General features: G+C 40.0%; 5 protein-coding genes across 5 annotated transcripts; 3 read left to right on the plus strand and 2 right to left on the minus strand.

The window, feature by feature from the left end:
- The first annotated feature begins 715 nt into the window (after window positions 1–715).
- Window positions 716–1,312, plus strand: LOC126796909 (basic leucine zipper 43-like). Its single transcript, XM_050523621.1, has one exon. It carries the CDS (start codon window positions 716–718, stop codon window positions 1,310–1,312), a length of 597 nt encoding a protein of 198 aa, XP_050379578.1.
- A 1,630-nt stretch (window positions 1,313–2,942) lies between these two features.
- LOC126800190 (uncharacterized) lies at window positions 2,943–4,329 on the minus strand. The gene is made up of 3 exons (XM_050527504.1): window positions 3,926–4,329; window positions 3,570–3,677; window positions 2,943–3,470 (listed from the first exon to the last, which is right to left on the minus strand). The coding sequence occupies exons 1-3, from the start codon at window positions 4,241–4,243 to the stop codon at window positions 3,159–3,161; spliced, it is 738 nt and encodes a 245-aa protein (XP_050383461.1). The 5' UTR covers window positions 4,244–4,329; the 3' UTR covers window positions 2,943–3,158.
- Window positions 4,330–17,406: 13,077 nt separating this feature from the next.
- LOC126800195 (RING-H2 finger protein ATL70-like) lies at window positions 17,407–18,145 on the plus strand. Its single transcript, XM_050527510.1, has one exon. It carries the CDS (start codon window positions 17,524–17,526, stop codon window positions 18,025–18,027), a length of 504 nt encoding a protein of 167 aa, XP_050383467.1. The 5' UTR covers window positions 17,407–17,523; the 3' UTR covers window positions 18,028–18,145.
- A 2,213-nt stretch (window positions 18,146–20,358) lies between these two features.
- Window positions 20,359–20,964, minus strand: LOC126800191 (ras-related protein RABF2b-like). The gene has a single exon (XM_050527505.1). The coding sequence runs from the start codon at window positions 20,962–20,964 to the stop codon at window positions 20,359–20,361; it is 606 nt and encodes a 201-aa protein (XP_050383462.1).
- A 602-nt stretch (window positions 20,965–21,566) lies between these two features.
- LOC126800178 (autophagy-related protein 16-like) lies at window positions 21,567–23,096 on the plus strand. Its single transcript, XM_050527487.1, has one exon. It carries the CDS (start codon window positions 21,567–21,569, stop codon window positions 23,094–23,096), a length of 1,530 nt encoding a protein of 509 aa, XP_050383444.1.
- Window positions 23,097–24,089: the final 993 nt, after the last annotated feature.

Consider the following 24,089-nt stretch of genomic DNA (forward strand, 5'->3'; position numbering starts at 1 on the left):
CAATTCTCTTTCGTTTTTTCTGCAAAATTTCTGTTTGTATCTTCTTAATGACAACATGCACTCGTGCTAGGTTCATGAAAAAGAGAGGAACAATTTCATTTATCTCAAAAAGTTCTAGACTTGCTATCTTTTGTATACATGGAAAACGGATCAAACTTTGACTTTATATAATTCTAACCTGTTTTCTCAGTTCTCACCTTCACTAAAAGAAGACTTACTAATTCTAAGCTCAATGCCTCAATACTGTATTCATATTTTCACATAGGTATGAACATCTAACACACCAGGTACCTATTAAGCCTTTCAGTAATCTCAAATTAAGACTTATCAAATTCTCCATAAATTCCTTTCCTTACATTTATAGAAAATCCTAGATTGTATGTTAAGCACCACTACTAGAGACGTTTGAATTAAGTAATCTAAATAAGCCATCCCCAGAATGACAATGAATACTATCACCTACACACAAGTCATTTCACGACTGCACGTAATATCCTAAAAAGAACATGTTTTCAAGTATTGCCTTGAGATATTGTTGACGATCTTGTAGAAACAAAAAAACCGATTGCTTACGTCCCTGCATCAATAAATCACAATCATCGTTAAACTCTCTCAGTACCGTGAAGGCCAAGAAATGTAGGTATATAGTTGATATCTTCTTCTAAACATTTGAAATCAGTCTGGTTCTTTCCCTAAAACCCCTCAAAGTTCATTCATGGATACAAATGAATCAAAGGGACACCACTACTTACCTAATAATGTTCCTCCATCTCAACTTCTCTCCAGTACCAAACAATCCCTTCTTTACTCAAGTCCCCAAAATATGCAGGCAGTTGAAGTTGTAGAGAACCATTCACTACTATCCGCTCAAAACCCTACACAGAATCCAGATTCCGTACCATTCTACCCTACTCGGATTTTCTCCTTGTCTCATATCCATGATTTTTCATCAAACGCCTCTTCTCTCAACAATGAGACTGTTTTTGATGAAGCAACTGCTGGTGGAGAGCAAGGCCTTACCTATGAGAAAAGGATCAAGAGAATGATTTCTAACAGGGAATCTGCACGAAGGTCACGAATGCGGAAGAAGAAGCAGATCGAAGAGCTGCAGTATCAGGTGGACCAACTCCACATGACAAATCGTCAGCTCTCCGAGAAGCTCATCCAACTGTTGGAGGGAAATCAACAGATTCTTCAAGAGAATGCTCAACTGAAAGAAAGAGTTTCGTCACTTCAAGTCATCCTATCAGATCTAATATCACCTCTGCAGCGAAATGCTGAAATACCTGCACCAACCCCCAAATCGAGTTAGAGCTCAAGCTTCAAGGTACTGCTCCATGAGTGTGTATGTTATAGACATATATAGTATAGATCGACACATACGGTTTGCTTTTTCCTTTTCTTCTTTACTCGTATACATACATTCATAGATGCATGAGTCTAAGTTTTTAAGAGATAAATGTAACTTAGCTTGATTAAAAACTGATTTGTATGCTTTAAAGATGTTGATGGAATATCATCCTATAAATTTGGGTCCATTTATTTATTTATAAGAACACAAATATTCTATGGGGTGATTATAATGGACATGCAGGGGGAAAAATTTCATCTTGTCAACTGAGATTGGGTTTGCTGAGACCCACAAGGCCACAATTTTTGGTAGTCTGGGTATTAAAAAGACGAGGCAGCTGAACAAATAAGGCAAGTAAATGGTCTAGAAGACAGGGAAAAAGATACTAAAGCATCACTCACTTTCATCATATAATCACTGAATAATGCTTATATTGCAACATAGACACATCAGTTCAATATTGGCTTACGACGAACCATCACAACCAAACAACGTACAGACGGTACAGTACAAAGATCCATGCCAATATTGAAGATCCCCAGAATTGACTTACAAAGAGTTCAAGTCAATCGCCTCTAAAAACCAATGTCATTGAGATTGACAGTTTCTCTGTCGATACCTTATCACTCTCTGTCTCTGTGATTTTCGACTTTCTCTGCATGCTTCGCTCTATCAATTAAGAGGAAGACAAGAAAGAGAGTGAATGGCACAATTGTAGCATAATTTAAAATAGGGCCAAGATTGTCAATAATTAGTAATTTAGAATACTAGCAGATAAATCAACTTGTAAGAATTGAGTTGAAAAGCTTCCACGCCGAAGGCAAGGCTGACCATAACCGGAAGAGATAGGTTGATCATGCACTTCACCGAGTGGTGAACTAAATTAACAATCAGGTTATTATATAAAGGCATGCATTAGCTAGCTGAAACCATTACCAGCAACCTACTTTGTTCTTCACTTCTTCTCCAATCTTCAACCTTTTGAATCATTTATTTATACATCAGCTCCTAAGCTAACCAGAAACCTACTAGTTCCAAGGGACAGAGCTGACAGTTGTGATCGAACAAACCCCAACCACACTCATTGTCGGCTATTTATCCAATTTGAGAGTAATTGTTACTTAGCACAACCAGAATACCTTTAACTACGAAAATTCAGGTGACCGCAAACTCCAAAGGGGGCTGCCAGTGTTAAAAATGTCAGGGTTCATTTGAAACATGGCCAATTCATTCTGTAGGATGCTCCGGAGTCCACTTAGCTATGCTAAGGTGTACACATATATTACTTGTCGTGCCATATGTGAGGGCCTGTGAGATAGCATATTCCTATGCACAACAGGAAATTCGTTTCTTCCTAAGTTATGGGTAGATGCAGTAAAACTTTGATGAGAAATGAAAGACCATGAGAATATATTTGGATCATCGTCTTTGTCAAACAAACAATCCAACATTTCGATCTCACTAGAATTTCAGCAGAACCCAACACCCATAATGACTGCAACACTGAAAGATTAGCACTGCGTAATTGACTTGTTTTTGGTCCCAAATAATTCTAAAAATCTCTCAACTCTGAAATGCTAAGAAATGCATACATGTGTACAGGGGTAATCGATATTGAACCACAAAGAAAAAGTCAAGAGTTTCACAAACAAGTACCGAAATCATTTCTCTTCCCTCTAATCACAGTGATCCTCAAACTTGATTTACTTTACAACAGCATACAAATCAAAAACAAATAAGTGAACGATCAAACCTAGCGAGTGGGTAGTGAAAAAATTACAAGAATCTGACCAAAAACAGTTCTACATCAGAAAAACTTGTTATACTGACTAGTGAGAGAATCCTTCAGATTAGAATAGAGACCATAAAGGGAGTACTGACCAAGGTTCTGTACTTCATACCATGAGTTCAGAACTGAGAGGTGCTTATCCGTCCCAGAAAACGCCAACTGGATCCCGAGACTGCAATCCACAGTGCCCCCATGGCTCTTACAGCTGTTAGTCTTGATTGCACAGTCCTGATTGTTGAGGCAAACAAAGCTGGAGCTCCCTGAACATTTGGCGCACCCATCCCTTTTCCAATACAGGTTCTGCAGCCTGCCCTTGGTGAACTCAAGCACCTGCATATACCAAAAGACACACTTTCTTCACCAATCTAAACCCCAAACGACACACTAACAAAACCAAACACCAATTCCAATTGCAATGTCCTTACTTACCAGCGTAAAGCTGGTGACAGTGTAAGTAGAATTTGCAACGAAGGCCGCCGTAGACCTTGCAGCGTATTTATGCCCAGCAAAAGCCACCATATATCCACCATAATTATCCTGCAAATTCAAAACCCGAAAACCACATTTAATCGGTTGAATTCATAAGCGCTCTCACATTCCACTAAAATCTTCACAAGCTTAACTAACAACTTAAGTAAACCCAAGTCTAAATCTTGCTCAACATTCAAAACCAAGTCGTAACATATTGCAATGAGTAGTTCACTAATCAAAATCAAAACCTGAAGCAATCCACAAAATCAAAGAAGCACCAAAGCGAAATGAAACGGAGGAGAGGGAGAACGGACCGGAGCGAAGGAGGAGGAGTTGACGGAGAGGAGGGAGATCTCGTCGACCTTGGGCCGGAAAACGGCGATCTGAGAATTGGAGTTGGAGAGCGAGAGCCTGGTGTCGCAAGGAGACAACTGCGAGGTGGAGTTGGCGCCGTTACGGAGAAAGACGTCGCGGGAAGCGAAGGCGATGCCGAAGCTGAAGCCATCGGACCTGGCGACCTTGGTGTCGGTGCACGGCGAGTAGACGCGGTTGTTGTCGCCGCATTCGATGAATCGAAGGGTAGTGAAGATGAGGAAGATCGCCGCCGTCCATGTGGGGGCAGGGACAGCCATGGTTCTGGTTCTGAGGGATTTTGACAGAGGAATGACGGTGTTCTAAGCTGGGAGGAGAGTTGAGGAAAGTGCACGTAGTGGGCTTTTTTTTGTAATGATGGAAATTGGGCCTGCAAATCATTTCTATGGCCCAAACTTTATACGTCATTTCCAGTTGTCAATTTAAATGGCAACGTTTTCCATGTTCATTTGAAAATGAAACCTGCTAGGGTTAGGGGGTGGCGCCGTGGCAGACGCTGGTGACCTAACCACTCTGGCATCTTCGTCATCTCGACGGGGAACACAACAGAGCCCTTTCTCTAGATCAAAACCCAATGGATGGCAGCGGCAAGGAGCCGGGGAGATCTCTTACTCGACTTGTGTTGTGGTTCTAGTCTCATGGTAAGCAAGTGGAGGAGCAGCGTGGCGGCGGTGTGTTGCCTTGGACAATAGCGTTGCGGGTCCGATTCGAGGGCCAATTGGATGCGGGTCGTGGATCTAGGTTTGGGATCCAGGCCGTCATCCTTTGCGGGCTGAAGTTACTACTTGGTGGTGGAGGTAATTAGGAGTATAGATTTCTAATTCGACAGTTTTATTAATAAAGACTTCGGGACAACCGTATCAACCCCATTTTTAAAAAAGAGTCTTAATAATTACTAAAAACATGAGATGTATTGATTTGCTACTTTCGTAATATATAATTATTTATTATTACTGAGAACAGTTTCAAAAGAACAAAAAGAAACATACATCTTACTATAGTAGTAACTAAAATGATATAGTAGTTTTTTTCTTTTTGATATCCATTTTTTGGATCGATCAAAGATATCTCAAAAAACTTTCTAGCACAAAATACTAATCTATTGGGAGTCAGCCACCAACAAAATGAAATTGAACAAATCAAGTTTTTGTACACAAGATGTCGTTACACATCAAAATGATATAAGACTCCATTTGAAACACATATTTGGATTAATTTGGATTTGATTTTCAAACCTAATAAATTTCCAAATTTTAGTAGTTGAAATCCCGAAAATTCAAATCCATATGTATGGATGACAATTGAATTTTGAAGATTTCAATTTGAGAAATTAAAATTAATGAAGAAAGCATTTTAAGTAGATGGTAAGCTAATTTACATCAAAGCCATATTTTTAATCTAGTACTGCTTCATCTCATAGTCTATGACTGATTTTCTAACTGTTTACTGTTGCAATATTAGTTACAGATACAAATGTGGATGCTCAATAATGTATTTAGCTGGAGAGAAACACAATTAGTAAACTTAAACAACATGTATCAGAAATTGCCAGTAATAAGTCCTAGAAACAAATGACAACCAATGTAATGATATTAAATGAGTGGAAACCTTGACACTTTTAATTGCAAGTATACAGCAACAATCTTTACTAAGTAGTAATTCATTTACTTATCTTTCTCTTTTGGATCTATTTATACAAGTTCACGGATAAAATATGACTAATATATTAATTTTCAATTTTTATCTTTTTACTGTCCTGCTAGGATAGACTCCATTTCACCATATCTATCTTGTAACTTTGTATGTATACAAAATTTGATACAAAAAAAAAAGCTTCTAAGTCAACTTTTATAATTTATTGTATTTGGTAACTTTAGAAAACTCAACTTTTAAAATTTATAGGTCACCCACAACAACTTTTAGAAATAACCAAAATGTTACTTTTATAAATTGTTTTTACTCAAAACTCAATAAATGTTAATATTTTTAAGTGAATTCTCAAATAAAACCCTTATCTATAATCATTCTCAATATATTAAAACAAAATCATGTCATTTTTTTTCATTGACCATATCTACAGCAGTTTCGTTTAGAATTTACTAAATAATTTATTTATCAACAGCACTTGTAAAAATAATATTTACCAAATACAAACCTATTTTAATTCACATTTGATTTTTTTTTTTTTCACAAAATCACAGTACAGTAGAAGCAGATTTTTTTAAAGTCGCCACAATACCAAACTAGCCCTAAATTCCTTTTTTTTAATTCTTATATATATATAGTAACTTGAAGAAGAAAATGTGGTTCTGATGGATGTGCAATTGTAGCTCATATCTTTAATGGCTACGAAGCCACCCACTAGCGCATCCTAGTTCCCAGAGACTCCACTGCTAGCACCAATTAATCCAAAGGTAATAGAATCAAAAGAAGATGAGAGGGCCTGCCCAGGAGAGCCTCTACCTAATAATGAGCACTACTGTTGCATAGGGAGCATCGTGGCCCGTGGATCACAAATGTATCGATATTGTCCCAACTTAACCACCTTTAAGGTGTTGAGTTTTAATCTCAAAATGTCTCAGTACAATTAGGTATTATTCATCTACTTATAAATTGTATATTATTTGTCACATTTCAAATGTGGGATCTCCCCTCTTCAACACTTCCCCTCACGTGCAACCAATTTTTTAGGTCTGCACGTGTAATTCATTCGGTCCAATTTCCACATTGTATATCGGCATATGTGATTTGGTAGTTTGCTTCAATTCCTATTTTGGAAATCAACACTACAGTCCAATGACGGTATACTGCATGAGGCGTAACAGATGAGTTACTTACTTATGAGTACCCATATTTTTGGATACCGGGTGACAGATGGGTTGCCCAATGTCTGACGGCGTACTGCATGAGGGGTAACAGATGAGTACATGGGTCTCATGAGTATCCGTATTATAAATGTATTTGGGTAAACATATGGGTTGCCCGATTTCTCATGAGCACTTATATTTTCAGATATTATTGGACAACCAGATGGGTCGTCCTTTGATTCATGAGTACATTTATAATTAAATGTTTTCATTATTTTTCTCTCTTATATTACTATGCGTGATATATTGTTGTTTTACTCATACGAGCTGCAAAAGCTTACCGAGTTTGTGTTTACAATCTCAGTGCACCTATTCGATGGTATAAGGAATAGTTATGCATGTGTGGATTAGCAGTATTGGAGGGTTACTCTGAAGATTTCGAAGTTTCTTTATTTCTATTTTGTGGTGATGATTGAGAGGATTTTACATTTCCATTTGATATATGCTTGAATTATAAATTGCTTTCGTAATAATTCAATTCGACTGAGATGTACTTTGATCTCAGTAACGATACGCTGTGACTATAAGATGATTTCGATTTATTGAGATTGTTTTAGAGTTTTTCACGGCTTCTATTTTGAGTTTAACACTCTAAATTTCGGGGTCGTGACAGTTGGTATCAGAGCGTAGGTTGTGTATTTGGCGATCTATCAATATCATCCAGGAGTGATAGCCCGACTGCAGCGAACCCCCATCACATGCTCTTTGGTATTGATATGTCACTGGGTACGCAAGAGTGTTAGGAGCCACACCTTAAGGTTTGGTCCTCTAAGTAAAAGTATTGTGACAATACTTCGAAGATTTACCTTCTTTCTGAATATCTTAAGTTAATATATGTCGGATCTATTTTATTTGGGTTCAAGATTTCGCATGTATTGACTGATTGTTTAAATGTTTCAAAGTGATGAATTTGGAGAAGGGCCGTGCACAAGGCCAAGGGCGGACAAGAGGCCGAGGCCGAGCTAGGGCTAGAGGCCGAGTCCACAATGTAGAGAATCTCTATGAGGAGGTAGCGCCACATGATGAACAAGTTAACCCCGAGACAGTTGTAGACACATGAAATTTAATGAAGTAAATCATCTTCATTAAATGATTAAACCGATCAAAAGCCCGACAAAATTGCACACGTGGCCCAAAAGTCAACAAAGTCGGTGCGGATCCGAATAAAACTCGTGTCAACACATAAACGGATGATCGTAATCGAAGCTACGTGATTCCGACTTAAATCGGAAAATTGAATGTCATTGACGATTCGAAATGGTAATCGGGCATTTGATTAAATTAATAAATTCCTTAACGGTTATAATTAAGTCAATTATTTTCTGTTTAATTTAGTTATGAGAATAACTAATTTTAAATTAATCAGAAAATACATATTGATTTAATTATACAATTAAAGAAATTTATTAATTTAGTGTCATTAAAATATTCTACAAAATAGAAACTTTGACACTATAATACCCCTTTCAACATGAAGAGGGGGAGAGGAAGAGAGAAAATCACTTGAGCATGATCACTCTCGACAAATCCCGAAGTCTCCCAAGTCCACGAAGAATCATCAAGTTGTCAAGTTGATCGTTCTTCATCAAATCCAAACTCAAGTCCACGAAGAATCATCAAGCTATCAAGTCGATTGTTCTTCATCAAATCCAAACTCAAGTCCACGAAGAATCATCAAGCGGCCAAATCGCTTGTTCTTTATCAAATCCAAATCCAAACTCAAGTCCACGAAGAATCATCAAGCGGCCAAATCGCTCGTTCTTCATCAAATCCAAATCCAAATCAAACTCAAATTCTCAAGATCAAGTGCACGTCACCCTTGAGTCAAGTCATATACGGAGATAGAATCAGAGGAGTTCACAAAGATTGTAACCCCGCGCTTGATTATAGATAAATCACATTTTTATTTGTACACGTGTCTGTATTCTTATTTGTTTTCAGATTATCGTTCTACAACAGTCAATAGAGACGAGTGTCGAGTGCTAAAACTGATCAAGGACATCAGTAATCTGTCAGCACCATCATATCATGGGGGCCTGGATCATATGGTAGCGGATCATTGGATTAAGAGTATGGAAACCTACTTTGAGATAATGGTGTGCTATGAGATAGAGAAGAGGATGATAACCACATTCTTCTTAAAAGATGATACTATGGATTGGTGGAAGCGCACGAGGCGGACTGTGGATGTGTCCGCTCTGACATGGGATGGTTTTGTGGCACTCTTTCGGGAAAAATACTTTCCAGCTACATTGCAGGAGGAATTAGAACTGGAGTTCCTTGATTTGGTACAGGGAGATATGACCGTCATGGAGTATGAGTCATGTTTTGCACAGTTGTATTAGTTTGTCAGGCCAATGGGTGCAACCTCCTTAGCCCAAAAATTTCTACGGGGACTTAAGCAAGAGTACAAGACCAACATATCAGCACTATGTCTGTCTACTAAGGAGTTGATGTATAAGAGTGCCCTAAATTTGGAACAGGCAAATAAGACTCGCGGAGGAGATGTAGAGAATAAGGATACTCGAGGAAAAGAGAATGTAATTAGTTCAGGCAGCGGGACTGCATGACCAAAAGGGGGATCTTGGAAGAGGCCGAGAACCTACTACCAGACTCCAGTTAAGGCTGCATCGCCATCTGCTAGGACTGCACCTGTTAGACAGTTAGCATCAGTAAGGTGTTTCATTTGCAATGAAATTGGGTACTACGCTACAACTTGTCTGAAATCAAAGAGAACATGTTGCTTTAAGTGTGGGCAAGTGGGACATATGGCTAGAGACTGCACCCGACCTCCGCAGGGTAGACATGAACATCAGTAGAGACAGTTACCAGCGGGCCAAGCTAGAGTGTTTGCAGTGGGTCAGCGAGATACAAGAGTGGAAGGTACTTTATTTATTTTTGACTTCATTGCTAGAATACTGTTTGATACAGGAGCATCGCATTCTTTTATTGCTAGTTCGGTAGTGGAGATGTTAGGATTGATTCCTACACCTCTTAAAAACTCTCTATGTGTCACTTCACCTCTTGGAGTGTCGCTCAAACTGGAGACAATCTGCAAGGTTTGTCCTATTGTGATCAGAGGTAGAGATTTATCTGCTCTGATAGTGATTCTGGACCACACATATGATGTGATTCTAGGAATTTATTGGTTGAGACCACAACACGCATTGATCGATTGCTTTGACATGGTAGTGTTCTTCCATAGTCCCGAAGAACCAGTTTTTCGTTATCGTTGCCTCAAGTAAGATAATGCCATGAGAGCAGGAGTTTTGGCACGTGTGGAATCTGTAGAACAAAAAGTAACTATTGCAGATATTGTGGTAGTATCTGAGTATAGTGAGGTGTTCCAAGAGATACCAGGGTTACCTCTTCGGAGAGTTGTGGATTTCTACGTAGACGTGGTACCCGATGCGGCACCAGTGTCAAAGGCGCCTTATAGAATGAGACAAAACAAACTTAAAGAGTTGAAAGTGCAGATAGATGAACTATTGGACCAAGGGTTCATTAGACCTAGCGTCTCACTTTGGGGTGCACCGGTGCTGTTCGTTAAAAAGAAATATGGACCTCTGCGGTTATGTGTGGACTACATGGAACTGAATAAGGTGACCATCAAGAATATGTATCCATTACCTAGGATTGATGACTTGTTTGATCAGCTTAGAGAGGGTACTGTATTCTCTAAGATTGATTTGAGATCCGGTTACCATCAACTCAGGGTCAAGGAATAATATATATCGAAGACAGCTTTCAGGACCCGGTATGCACACTATGAGTTTGTGGTCATGCCTTTTGGTCTGACAAATGCACCGGCTGTCTTTATGAGTTTGATGAACCAAATCTTTAGCCCGTACTTGGATGAGTTTGTTGTGGTGTTTGTGGATAACATTTTGATATACTCCAAGTCTCAAGAAGAGCATGTGGTGCATCTGAGAACGGTGTTACAAACCCTAAAGGAAGAAAGATTGTACGCCAAACTCGAAAAGTGTGAGTTTTGGAAGGGAGAAGTCAAGTTCCTTGGTCATGTAGTCTCAAAGGATGGGGTATTAGTAGACCTGTCAAAAGTGGAAGCAGTGAAGAGTTGGAGTCGTCCAAAGAACTCTACCGAGATTCATAGTTTCCTTGGTTTGGCAGGTTACTACCGGAGGTTCATTGAAGGGTATTCTAGTATTGCATCATCATTGACCAAGTTGACCAAAAAGGACGTTCTATTTGTGGACAGAAACATACGAAGAGGCCTTCAACAAACTAAAGACTAGCTTGACCACGGCTCTTGTGTTGACAATTCCCACTAGTGGGGGCGGCTATGTCATTTATAGTGATGCTTCGCTCCAAGGCTTAGGTTGTGTGTTGATGCAGCATGGAGGAGTGGTTGCGTATGGCTCTAGATAACTAAAGGTCCATGACAAGAACTACCCCACTCATGATCTAGAGCTCGCTGCAGTTGTCTTTGCCTTAAAGATTCGGAGACATTACTTGTATGGTGAGAAATTTCAATTATTTTCTGATCATAAGAGTTTGAAGTATCAGTTCTCATAAAAGGAATTGAATATGAGGCAGAAGAGATGGATGGAACTCCTTAAGGATTATGACTTCACCTTGGAGTATCACCCTGGGAAAGCAAATGTGGTGGTCGATGCCTTGAGCAGGAAACCAAGGGGTATGGTAGCTTCTCTTATGGTTCAAGAGTGGATTATGCTAGAAACTGCATCTGAATTTGACTTGGTACTATCGGGAAGAGAACCAAGGGTCTTTCTTGGTAGTGTCTTTGTGCAACCTACATTAATCTCAATGATCATTCAGGGTCAGGCACAAGATAGATTCTCACAAGCTAAATTGGCAGACCTCGTAATAGATACGCTTGATGAATGTCCATTCGAGTGGAGAGTTGGACCTGATGGAGGGTTGAGGTTTGGGACAAGATTGTGCGTCCCAGATTGTACTGATCTCAAGGAGAAGGTCCTTCGCACAACACACCGATCTCGTTATACAGTACATCCAGGGAAAACCAAGATGTACAAGGACCTATGCATGCAATTCTGGTGGAACGAGATGAAGAAAGACGTGGCTGAATTTGTATCAAAGTGTCTTACGTGTCAGCAAGTGAAGGCAAAACATCAACGACCTGCTGGCATGTTGAAGCCATTGACTATTCCTCTTTGGAAGTGGGAACAGCTATCTTTGTGACTGGACTGCCTATGTACAAGAAAGGTCACGATGCGATATGGGTGATTATCGATCGATTGACAAAGTCAGCATATTTTCTTCCAGTGTCAATGAAGTACTCCGTGGATGTGCTAGGGAAACTATATGTGGATGAGATAGTGAGACTTCATGGAGCTCTGGTTTCTATTTTTTCTGACCGAGATGCACGTTTAACGTCGAAGATCTGGAGTGGTTTGCATAAGGCTATGAGTACTACCTTGGATATGAGTACTGCTTTTCATCCTCAAACTGATGGACAAACAGAAATGGTGAATCAGGTGATGGAGGATAAGTTGAGAGCTTATATGCTTGATTTTAAAGGAAGTTGGGAGGATCACTTGAGGTTGATTGAGTTTGCCTACAACAACAGTTTTCATTCTAGCATCGGCAAGGCTCCTTATGAGGCTTTTTATGGTAGACCATGTGGATCATCTATCTGTTGGGCAGAATTGGTCATGAAGCACTAATGGGCCCAGAGGTGGTTCAGAAAACCACGGAGAAGATCTCGATCATTCGAGATAGGATCCGAACGGCACAGAGTGGACATAAGAGCTATGCAGACTTAAAGAGGAGACATGTCGAATTCGAGATCGGCAATCACGTGTTCCTAAAAGTCTCACCTATGAGGGGTGTACTGAGATTTGGCAAGAAAGGAAAGTTAGCTCCAAGGTATGTTGGGCCCTTTGAGATTCTTGATAATCTAGGAGAATTGGCCTATCGACTAGCCTTTCCTACTAGCTTGTCTGGCATTCACAACGTCATCCACATTTCCATGTTGAGGAGGTATGTACCCGATGAGTTACATGTGATTGATCATAGCTTCATAGAGGTGAGGGAGAATGCCACATTTGTTATTGAGCCGATTCGTATTTTGGATAGATCCACAAAGAAACTCCGAAGGAAAGAAGTAGAGTTAGTTAAAGTGTTGTGGATCCACTATGATGAGAGTGATACCTCTTAGGAACCAGATTCGGATATGAAGACAAGATATCCGCAGTTGTTCGTTGAGAACAGTACTTGAATTTCGGGACAAAATTCCTTTAAGGGGGTAGAATGTAATATCCTGATTTCACGGATTCAATTTGTATGAATTCTTAGAATTGATTAAACTCGGAAAATTTAATAAATCGCATTTTTCGCTTCACGACGATGTCAAATCGGAAACATAACCGTCTTCAGAAATTTAAATGGGAAAAACGTTACGTTTCCGCGATGCGGGAGTCGACTTTTACTCCGTCGTTTTTTCTGAAAATTTTCTTCACGAAAGTTGTAGAGCTCGTCGATACGATTTCGTGGACACGTCACGCGTTCTAATCGGACGTCGTATGTGAAAGTTATTAGTGACGGAAGTTGGTTTCCAATTTTGGAAAAAGTATAAAAGAAACTTTTAGGGAATTAGGGTTTCCTAAAACATAAACCCTTTCCCCCTTCTCTCTCTCTCTCTCTCTCATTCCCTGCAGCCCCCCCTCCTCTCTCCCCCCTCCTCTCTCTCTCCATCGCCTCCGGCGATCTCCACGGCTCCGGCCTCCGTGGCCCTCACCGTCTGCTGCAAAAGCTTCGCACGGTCCACATCAGCGACCCTCGAGCTCAACACGTCTCCCCTCGCCGCTGTGAAGCTCGCGTGACAACCCTAGACTCCTACGATTCCGTCGCCGTCCAAACTCCGCCTCCGGCGATCGTCCCTCTCCACCACTCCTCACCCTCCGACGCCTTCTGCGATTGATTTGGGACTCGATTCGAGCCGTAGCATATCCTCCCCGAAAATCCGACCCCGCCGGCATCTTGAGCTCCTCCGGCCGTTCTAGGGCTCCACATAGGTACATAAATGCTTTAAATTAAAAGATATGAGTGATTGCATGAAATTTGTGAAGATTTGTGGAGAATCGGAGGAGGAGGTGGAGGGGTACGTATCGCCGCTTTAGGCGGCGCGTGAGGGAGAGTGAGAAGGGCTAGAGGCGGCATTTGGCCGTGGAAGGGAGGGGGAGAAGGAAAGAAAGGGTTTTGGGCGGTGGTGAGCAAGCCACGCGCGCCGGTTTGAGCGGCGCGTGAGCTCCACGCACTTCTACTGTGAAGATTTCGAATAAAGGGTTGGTCTTCCACTATCAAACTCTAAGGTGTTAGATCGGTATTCTAGCCTAAATTTCGCATTGACGGCCGAAACTCATTGTCTCAACCCCAAAAAAAAAAGGAAAACAAACAATGACATTCCAATTAACTATGTAGCAAGCTAGATTTCCATCGTTTCACATACACTAGAACCTCACAGCTGCATTACCCTTGCTAAAATCCTTTGTCGGGCCAATCAAACACACAAGAACGCCTCACCACCAATTTCATATCTTCTAGAACCATTACTCATGCATTCTGGTCCATCCTCCTACCCTGTCTCAAAAACCATTGTCTATCACGACAGTCTCACAAGACCAATTCGCCCCTCCAACAACGACATCCTAAAGACGCACTAGATGGAGCATGAAAGATTTTGGTTTTTAAGGTTTTGTTGCTCCAGATACCTCGGATCTCTCGAGTTGATTGGTTTTCAAATATTCTTAAGCCCAACAGCTACTATAGCCCAAACAGGAGTTGCTAAAGGGGCCTCGTAATATCATGACACCGACATAGCCTCCACCATGTAGTATTTTATTGTCAACACCAAAGTCTACCAACACTAACTCTTACAGCCTAAACTAGTGTTTTTCGTCATAGAAGGGATCTTGGTTCTTATGATGGACTGCAATCACTTAACTAATGAGAATGGAGGTAAGTCTTTAATCAAACAAGTTAATTTGTCAATCTTTTGTTTCATTTTTAAAAAAAAATTATGAATTTATTCATAGCATCGATACATGTCAACATGGGCATTGCATATACACCCGCTATCACATATTTTCAATATGACAAATTTTTTTGGTGCATTTACAATAGCCCCACTGCCTCTATCTTGACCCGTCAACTGAGGCTCTACACCTCCACCCTCCCCGCCCGTGAGAGACAAGTTGCCTTTAACTAGATCGGAGAAGACACTGTCGAACGCAACAATAAGAACACAGTCCAGCACTTTTCCAAATGTTGGCATCTATTTAGATGATCTTAACGCCCCATCACTACCACTAGCCACCATATGAGTAGACCACCGATGCACCGCTCTTTTGGCCTCTACCCATAGCTGTCGTGAGGCGCCTATAATGGTCACATTTTTACCGTACACCGTAACCACTTCAGCAAACCTACAAATAGCCAAACATGAGGCTCAATTTTCTTTCCCGTTTGATGACGTCATTACATAGATGCGCCGCTGGACCTAACACAAACATAACTTTGAAAGTTTTCTCGCTCTTCAAAATTAACCTTACCTTTATCCCACACTTTAGCTAATAAATCTACATACTACATTCTTCGAGAAATAAGCAATTATTCATGTTTTTCCTTAAAGAAAAAAAAAACGCATTGTTCATCAAGCTTGTGATGATGGTCTCCTTTTAGAAGGCAAGTTCATACCAAGTGTTGGACTTATTGGAGGAAATTGTTGTGATTAAACTTACTAAAACTAAATACCTTATTTAATAAACTAAGTGTTAGTTGATTAAATTAGCATCACAAGCCAAATATTCCCTTGATGAGTGAAAAAAAAAAAAGGATACCTCATATAATGTCGGCCTTTGCTATGCAAGGATGCTTCGACCTAGGTCTACCCGGCCCAGGGTTTGGGCCTGGTTGGTTTTGATTGGGCCTTCGGTCTCTTTTAAACTGCAGGTGGGTGATATTGGGTTGCTGGACCCAATGTTGGTGGTTTGAAGGTTCGCTTGAGGGCCGAACACAGTTTAGCCTATTGTTGTGCTTCTATAAATCATATAATATACTTCTTTTTTATTTATTTTTTTAGTTCAATTCGGGGATAGTTCTTAAAGAATATACCAATGTTATGTACTAAGTTTGAGTTTCAACTCAAAACCTCTTATATGATGCACGACAATAACGGAGGAGTATGTAATGGTTATACAGACTTTCGTTTATTTATAAAATCCTAATGGATTCGATAAAAAAATAACATCACAAGAAAGCGAGTGTGGATAAAGTTGATCTTATTGTTGGGTGGAACAGATTCATTATCTATTATGGCCCTTAAAACCTTTTTGCTTCTATTTCTCCCTTCTTTTAAAATTTGCAATTTCGTTCTCTTGTTTTTACTATGACTTATCAGTTTATCATGTTTGTAGATTCATAAATTGTTTTTTAACGGTTTTTTTTTTTTTACCAAATACAATAACTACAGTATTAGTCTCTTCCTCAGTTTTGGAGTTTTGTCCCACACGGTTTTATCTAAACAATGCCGTCTTCCGTTTGAGAAGAAGTGAAGACATTTTTTCTATTTTTCCATTTTATAGTTACAAGTATGTATTTGGTGATAGTCGCATGCGGCGTATTTGCGCTTTTGTAATCATACTTTTTTCTCAGATTATGGATTGTTATTTTTGACTTTCCGGTACTTATAACTTTTTGATGTACTCCAAGTTGATGTATCAATATTATATATCATCAATGATCAGTGCAAGTCCTTATATCTAAGAGAAAAAAGAAAGGTCCTCATAATTCAACAAGTGCTTTTATTTAGAAAAAAAAATATTCAAAAGTGCTAACCTCTTAGTTAACAAGTCATACCAATTGGGCCCTTGGCAAAGACAAAACAAGATCATATGCCTAAGTTATACCTATAAATGTATTAGTATTTCTGTCATTCCACATCTGACGGTTGTCAATGGATTTTATTTTATTGATCTCACTCTCAAATCAATATCAACCGTCGGATATGAAATATATATTATACATTGATGTATAATAGAATTTTCCAATTTAACATACCTCATTTCATACAATAAGCTGTAAATTCCAACTAACATTTGCCATATACATGGAACGTGCAAGAGAATTATATAAGATTTTGGATAGGGTATTGGGGGAGAGAGGTAATCACATAAAGAATTATAAGGAGATGCCTTTAGATGAATGAAAGACGTTGCTCATAATGAGACAACCAACCTTACCGGAAGAAATTGATACCCAAAACTCGTTGACCTCTACGAGCTTGCAGAATTAGTTATCTCAGAACATGATCCAAACGTAAAGAAAAAGTTTTTAACGTATTCACATGTAAATGCATGCCTCTCTTTCACCTCTCCCTCCTGAGTTCTCTCTCCCTTTACTTTGTCTCAAATGCAACCCTCCCTTGATTATAAGTTTATAACTCCTCCAATATATTACTCCCTAGCCTCTCCCTTTCTTTCTCAATCCAGCTCACCTCATGACGTCGTTGACTTTATAAAACTTAATTGGATTCCCCAAATAACCAATTCTTTTGTCACTGTTTCAATGGCTGACCAAACCAATAAACCACTTCTTGTATCATATTCATATGCATTGTCTTCCTTCTCCATTCTTCTTCTTCTTCCCCCTGTTTCGCTTGCTTGATCATCATGAACAACACGAGTGACACGACTGGTTTTCTTGGCTCGAACAACATTGGAGGATTCGGCTACGGCATTGGTCTATCAGTTGGCCTCCTTCTTCTCATCACGACCATCACCCTTGCTTCCTACTTCTGCACCAGAACTCCCCCACCGGCGCACCCTGCAACGCGGAGGGTCAGCGCGCTCGACCCTCCTGACCTGCAGAGCTTTGTTGTAGATATAGGACTCGATGACAACACTATCAAGAGCTACCCCAAGATGCTCTACTCCGAGGCCAAGCTACAGAAGACAGACTCCACTGCTTCCTGCTGCTCTATATGTTTAGCAGATTACAAGGCCACCGATACACTCCGGTTACTTCCAGACTGTGAACATCTCTTTCATCAAAAGTGTGTTGATCCATGGTTGAGGCTTCATCCTACCTGTCCGGTATGCAGAACATCTCCGCTTCCGACGCCCTTGTCGACGCCTCTAGCTGAGGTGGTGCCATTGGCAAGCAGAAGAGACTGATTGAAGAAGTGATTTTGCATCGTAGATTTTATTTTGGGGTCTTCTTGCATCATATGTACACAGAAATAGAGTTTCCAACTATTGATGGAACTTTTCCATAGTGAAATTCTTAATTATATTCTTTTATGCAGTTTGAGATCTGATTTCAAGAGTTCAGAATAATTTTGGGATTAATGAATCATTAAACAATGTATGGTTTCATGTGGCCGGAACAGCAACCAGTCCCAAAGTCTGACGCCTCTGCAGAGATTAAGCCAGTTTTTGTTAACCATGGATTTGGAAAAACATGATATAGTAGTAAGAGAACGGAATCAAGAGAACGGAAAACTGATCTAGATCGATTAGTCCAGACAAATACGAGGAATATAGTAGTAAGCCTTAACCAAACCACTCCATGAACATAATGAGCTTAGTCTTATATAATATCACCCAGAAATTTTGATGTCTTTTAATAAGCCTACAAGAGCCAGCTGTGAGTCAAAAATGTAACTCAATTTTACATCAGAACAAATTGTACCATAAACTTAAAAAGCTTGACGAGCCTAAAGTTGTATAAGAAGCTGAAAGGTGAGTCATTTGCAGAGATGCAGGTTACTGTTGTACAAGCCTACTAAAGAATGCTTCTGAGGGAAAACTAAAGGGCCTGGTTATTTTGGAACATTTCTCCAAGATGCAATGACCTTTCTGATAAGGCTCAGAACATGGTCCTATTTTAGTAGAGATTCAACTTTCCGACATATGTAGTACTCCGTGGTCGTGAAGCACCTCATCAATATCAAGGGTCTACAAGTACACAAAGAACACGATATATAGATGTCATTGTAATTCTTTTTGCATCTCCCTCTTGATCAAGTTTGGAAAAACATGAATTTAATTTTCTGCGAAACAAGAACACCAAATTGCATAAGTACTTGTTTTAGCATTTTCCAAGTCCTACATGTTTTCTTTAAAGCTTATGTACAGTATTTAAGAAGTTGACCGAGCTCTATGCTCCAATCCATCACCTTCATCCCCCATCTCTCTCATCATAATACATCCAGTTATGTAGTTCGTTGTCAACTTAAGAAGCATCAAAGAACTATCTCTACTTTCTACATGTGATGTTTCTACTACGTAAGGGACTAAATCAATTTATAAGACATAATGCTTTCGCGCACAAGTTTATTAGCTCACAATGAAGGTAATTAGTTGATAAGCGTGTAAATTCATTCAAGTATAGTCTGCAAATTCTCCAAACCTCTTTCATTATTGCAAACTCCACTAGAGTATAGAAGACTAAACTTCATGATCAAAAGAGAAGCACCCCATCCCTCCTCCGTGTACCCCTGCCCCAAAACTCCATACATGCTTGACTGCACGTATGTGAACTAATGACGATAATTTTCCATTCCACACTATTTCTTGTCTTCTAAAACCAAGATCATTACTGGTATAACTAGATGTGCCTCAGCGTACAACAAATTGTAGATGCATTGTTCTGAATGCTATTCCTTAATTATGCTCTTGGAATATCAGACCAATTTGAAGTCTCTATGTCTCCCATATTACTATCCCCTGCTAGCTTTCAAGTTCTAATAGAACCAAATCGCTGATGGCAGAGCTCAATAACATCTGAAACCTTCTCAAACTTAATTAAAGTCTATATTTGTAGACCACTTTCAATATTGAAGCACAATATTCATTCAAACAAAAATAAAACAAAAACAGTATTGTCTGTCATGCCATTGGCTATGGATATCAAACGTGTAGTAATCAATAGCAACATAACACATTTGTTGTCTCACTTGTCTGTCAAATGTCTGTGTAACAGACCTTCTGTAGTTGTTTTTTCTGGTCAACCAGAAACACGGCTTGCACAATGACATTCTTGATCACAGACTTGAATTCATTGTCGAGCCCACCATAACAATCCCAATCTCAACCCTAAAATATATATTGCACCAGAATTCTACTCCCACTACTATCATCTAATAATGTATATATCAGAGATATTTGTCTATATGACTATATTTCTTCCGAAAGAAAAAGAAAACATCCAGAAAAGAAACTATATCTTCATATCGCGTAAGTCTCAAACTTTTAATTGAAATGAGGAATCCAAGCGTGAATTAAGTCATGAATGACTATATTTACTTTCTTTTGTGCATACTAGTTTACTTAACCTTTTTTTCTTCTGTGAAGCAAGGTGTCTAAGAAAACTGCATATACAAATATAAATAAATGTATACATATATGAGAAACTCAGAAGCTACATTAATCTTCACTATGAGTTGCGCAAGCAAAAGCGCTATAGTGGAGATAATGAGCAGGTAATGACCAAAAGTACAATCTCTAAGAGCAACAAGGTAAACTTGCTGCCCTTTCAGCAGGTCTATCCATCAGAACCATTCTTGCCGGCTTCTGCGCAAGCTGCACTCGGGGTATTCCCTCTGCTATCTCATAGAAAATTTTATTGACATTTTCCCCAGTCTTGGCTGAGGTTTCAAAGAAGAAAAGGCCATTCTCCTGAGCATATGCTTGTCCTTCCTCTGCTGTCACCTTCCTTGCTTCTACTAGATCTGCTTTATTTCCAGCTAGTGCCATGACCATATATATATTGTCTGCTCGTGATTGCAGTTCTCGCACCCATTCTTTCGCTTGCTCAAATGAGGCTTGATTAGTTAAATCATACACTATTATTGCAGCTGCAGCTCCCCTATAATACATTGGTGCCAATGCTTTGTACCTCTCTTGACCGGCTGTATCCCAAATCTCAAATTTTACAGTCGCGTCATTTACAGCCACTGTTTGACAGAAGAAGGCCGCACCAATTGTGGAATCCTGATATTCAATAAACTGTCCTTTAACATAGCGCAACGCTAAACTAGACTTTCCAGCTCCGGCTTCCCCAAGAAGCACCAATTTGGCATTTATGTTCTTGTTCCCGCTGGTGGCCATGAGAGTAATCGAATCGATGATCAGAAGAATAAAGCAAGAATTGAAATTGTTTTCGTCAAGAAGGATACTTAAGACCGAGTAGTACCCAACAAACCTTTTTATACTCAAGTGGCTATCTAGGATTCCTAGTTTTAATTGGAATAGGAATCCTAATCTTTTTATTTTCTTTAAAAAGTATAGGAATCCTAGTCGTAATATGAAATATGAATTGGAATCCTAGTCTAGGATTTTTAGATGGTTATTACCTGATCACAAAGTAATTATTTTCCATTTAGGAGAAGGAAATATAATACTGGTCGTCTTGGGTTAGGAGATTTTGGACCACTCTGCTCCTCAAAATCAATTTATTTCCAAACTCCGCGTCCAAAGTATTCTCTATAGGTTTGAGTATAACCCCTAGCATAATCTCCTTCTCCCTCAATCCCATTCCAATTCAATCCTCTCTTTAATTCCCAACTAGATACGCAAAGACACAATTTCCCAGCAAAATAAAATTTCCGGTCACCACCGTACGTGTTCACGTTCCCGAATTGTCCCCGGACATGATTGCTTCCTCCTGCTGGAACCATAGCTCCGGCGATTCTATCCGACCGGAATCAAATATGTCGCATGATGAGGTAGCTAGGAGAGCGATTAGGCACGCGCTGAAGGCTCTGCGGAAGCGGCACTTGCTTGAAGAAGGTGCTCATGCTCCAGCGTACATGGCTCTCGCCAATCCGATTTCTCATCACGGATCAGAGTGGAAGGACAAGGCAGAGACTTTGGAGCTGGAGCTTCAGCAGTGCTATAAGGCTCAGTCTCGGCTTTCGGAGCAGCTTGTGGTGGAAGTAGCAGAGTCTAGGTCTTGGAAAGCTTTACTTGAGGAGAAAGAAGCAGCCATTGCGGAACAGCTGAACGAGCTGACAAAGAAGAGGGACGAGTGCTCGCAGTCAAAGGCGGAGTTAGAGACCAAGATTGAAGCTCTAGAGTTGGTTATGAGTGAGAACAATGAAATACGAGCGCAGCTGGAAGAAATGTCTGTTAGGGCTAAGAATGCCGAAGCTGAAACTAAGGAGTTAATCGACCGCTGGATGTTGGAGAAGATGAAGAATGCCGAACGCCTAAATGAGGCAAATGCGTTATATGAAGAAATGCTTGAGCGGATCAGGGCCAGCGATTTGCAAAGACTTGCCAGGCAGCAAGTAGATGGTGTCGTCCGGCAAAGTGTACAAGGTGCTGACTTCTTTGTGGAGTCGACCAATCCGTCGACATGCAAGAACAGGATCAATGCCCACGATGGCGGATGTTCTTCCATATTATTCGAGTACAATTCAGGTAAGTTGATCTCCGGAGGACAAGATGGGACGATTAAAAAGTGGGATACAACTACAGGGGCTTTAGCTAATACACTCCATGGCTGCATTGGTTCTGTTCTTGATCTTGCCATTACCCACGATAATAGATCTATCATAGCAGCAACTAGTTCGAACAAATTATATGTGTGGGATGCTAACTCGGGAAGGGTTCGTCATACTCTCACCGGTCACACAGATAAAGTGACTGCAGTTGATGTCAACAAGTTCTCAAGTCGACACATTGTGAGTGCAGCTTATGATCGTACCATAAAGATTTGGGATTTGCAAAAAGGCTACTGCACTAACACAATCATCCACCTCAAACACTGCAATGCTCTCTCTTTCAGCATCGACGGGCAGACGATTTGCTCTGGCCATCTGGACGGAAATCTCCGGCTTTGGGATATTGAGAAAGGGAAGCTGCTAAATGAAGTAGCCGCACACTCGAGTGCAGTAACATCTATAACTTTGTCACGAAACGGCAACATGGTACTGACTAGCGGGAGGGACAACGTGCACCACCTCTTCGATATAAGAACCCTAGAAGTTTGCGGGACATTTAGAGCTACCGGAGTCAGAGTAGCATCGAACTGGAGCAGATCATGTATGAGTCCAGATGATCAATACGTCGGAGCTGGATCTGCTGACGGTGATGTGTATATTTGGTCTATAGCAAAACCCGACATTGTGAGCACCCTGAAGGAGCACACGAATTCTGTCCTCTGCTGCTCATGGAGTGGTCATGGGTTACCTCTAGCTTCTGCTGACAAGAATGGGATCATTTGTACTTGGACGTGATCGATGAAGTAACATGTATGAATTATAAATGCCACATAATGTATACAATATAATTAGTCCGGTGTAAATTTGATTCTTCTCACTTTTAAAATAAATAAATAAATAAATTTATTAATCAATGGACTAATGCAATTACAAGATGTGCAAAAAACGCCGAGAAGAAGCAAATACATGGGATCAAACTAGATAGAGGAAGAGAAAACCGATAACTAGGGGTGGGCACGGGATGGGACGGGACGGGACGGGGCTTATCCCACGTCCCGTCCCACTCTTTTGAATCGGGACGGGACGAGAGTTTTTAAGAATGCATCCCACTTGTGATCAATCCCGGTTGGGACGGGACATGATCGGGACAGAACGGGACAAATCTCACATTCTTATGAAGTTAAATAAAAACCTATATTTTTATTTTTTTCATAACAAAGTAACATTCAATAATGAAATTTTAACAAAAACAAATGCATATTATGTTCAAAATATTATAATTTATCATTATTATTTGAGTTGATATAATTTTGGAGTTATTAAGAATATAAATTAGTTTCATTTTGATAAAAATATATAAGAATTTTTAAGTTTTCATTAAAGGTGGGACGGGATGGGACGAAGCGGGATATAAATTATTCGTCTCACGTCTCATCCCACTATTATGAAACAGGACGGGACGAACGTTTTTAGACCTTCGTCCCGTCCCTATGAATTTCGGGATGGGATCGGGATTTCCGTTTTTCATGCCCACCCCTACCGACAACTCACTAATATAGGTTGAAAGCTCTACAACCACAATCATAAACATAGGCGGATCTAAGCTACGGCTCTCCCTGCAGTTGCTGGGACAAAATTTTGGAGGTTTGGCTTAATCTAGCATATCTATCAGGCAAAAAACAGATTTTGACCAATAATAACCCTATTAAACAACTAACCTGAGCCTAGCCCAATCAACCTTAATTAACAAAGAGTGATGTAACTATGCAGACATCACAATTAAACCAA

This window comes from Argentina anserina, chromosome 6, assembly GCF_933775445.1.
Source record: "Argentina anserina chromosome 6, drPotAnse1.1, whole genome shotgun sequence".
NCBI lineage: Eukaryota > Viridiplantae > Streptophyta > Magnoliopsida > Rosales > Rosaceae > Argentina > Argentina anserina.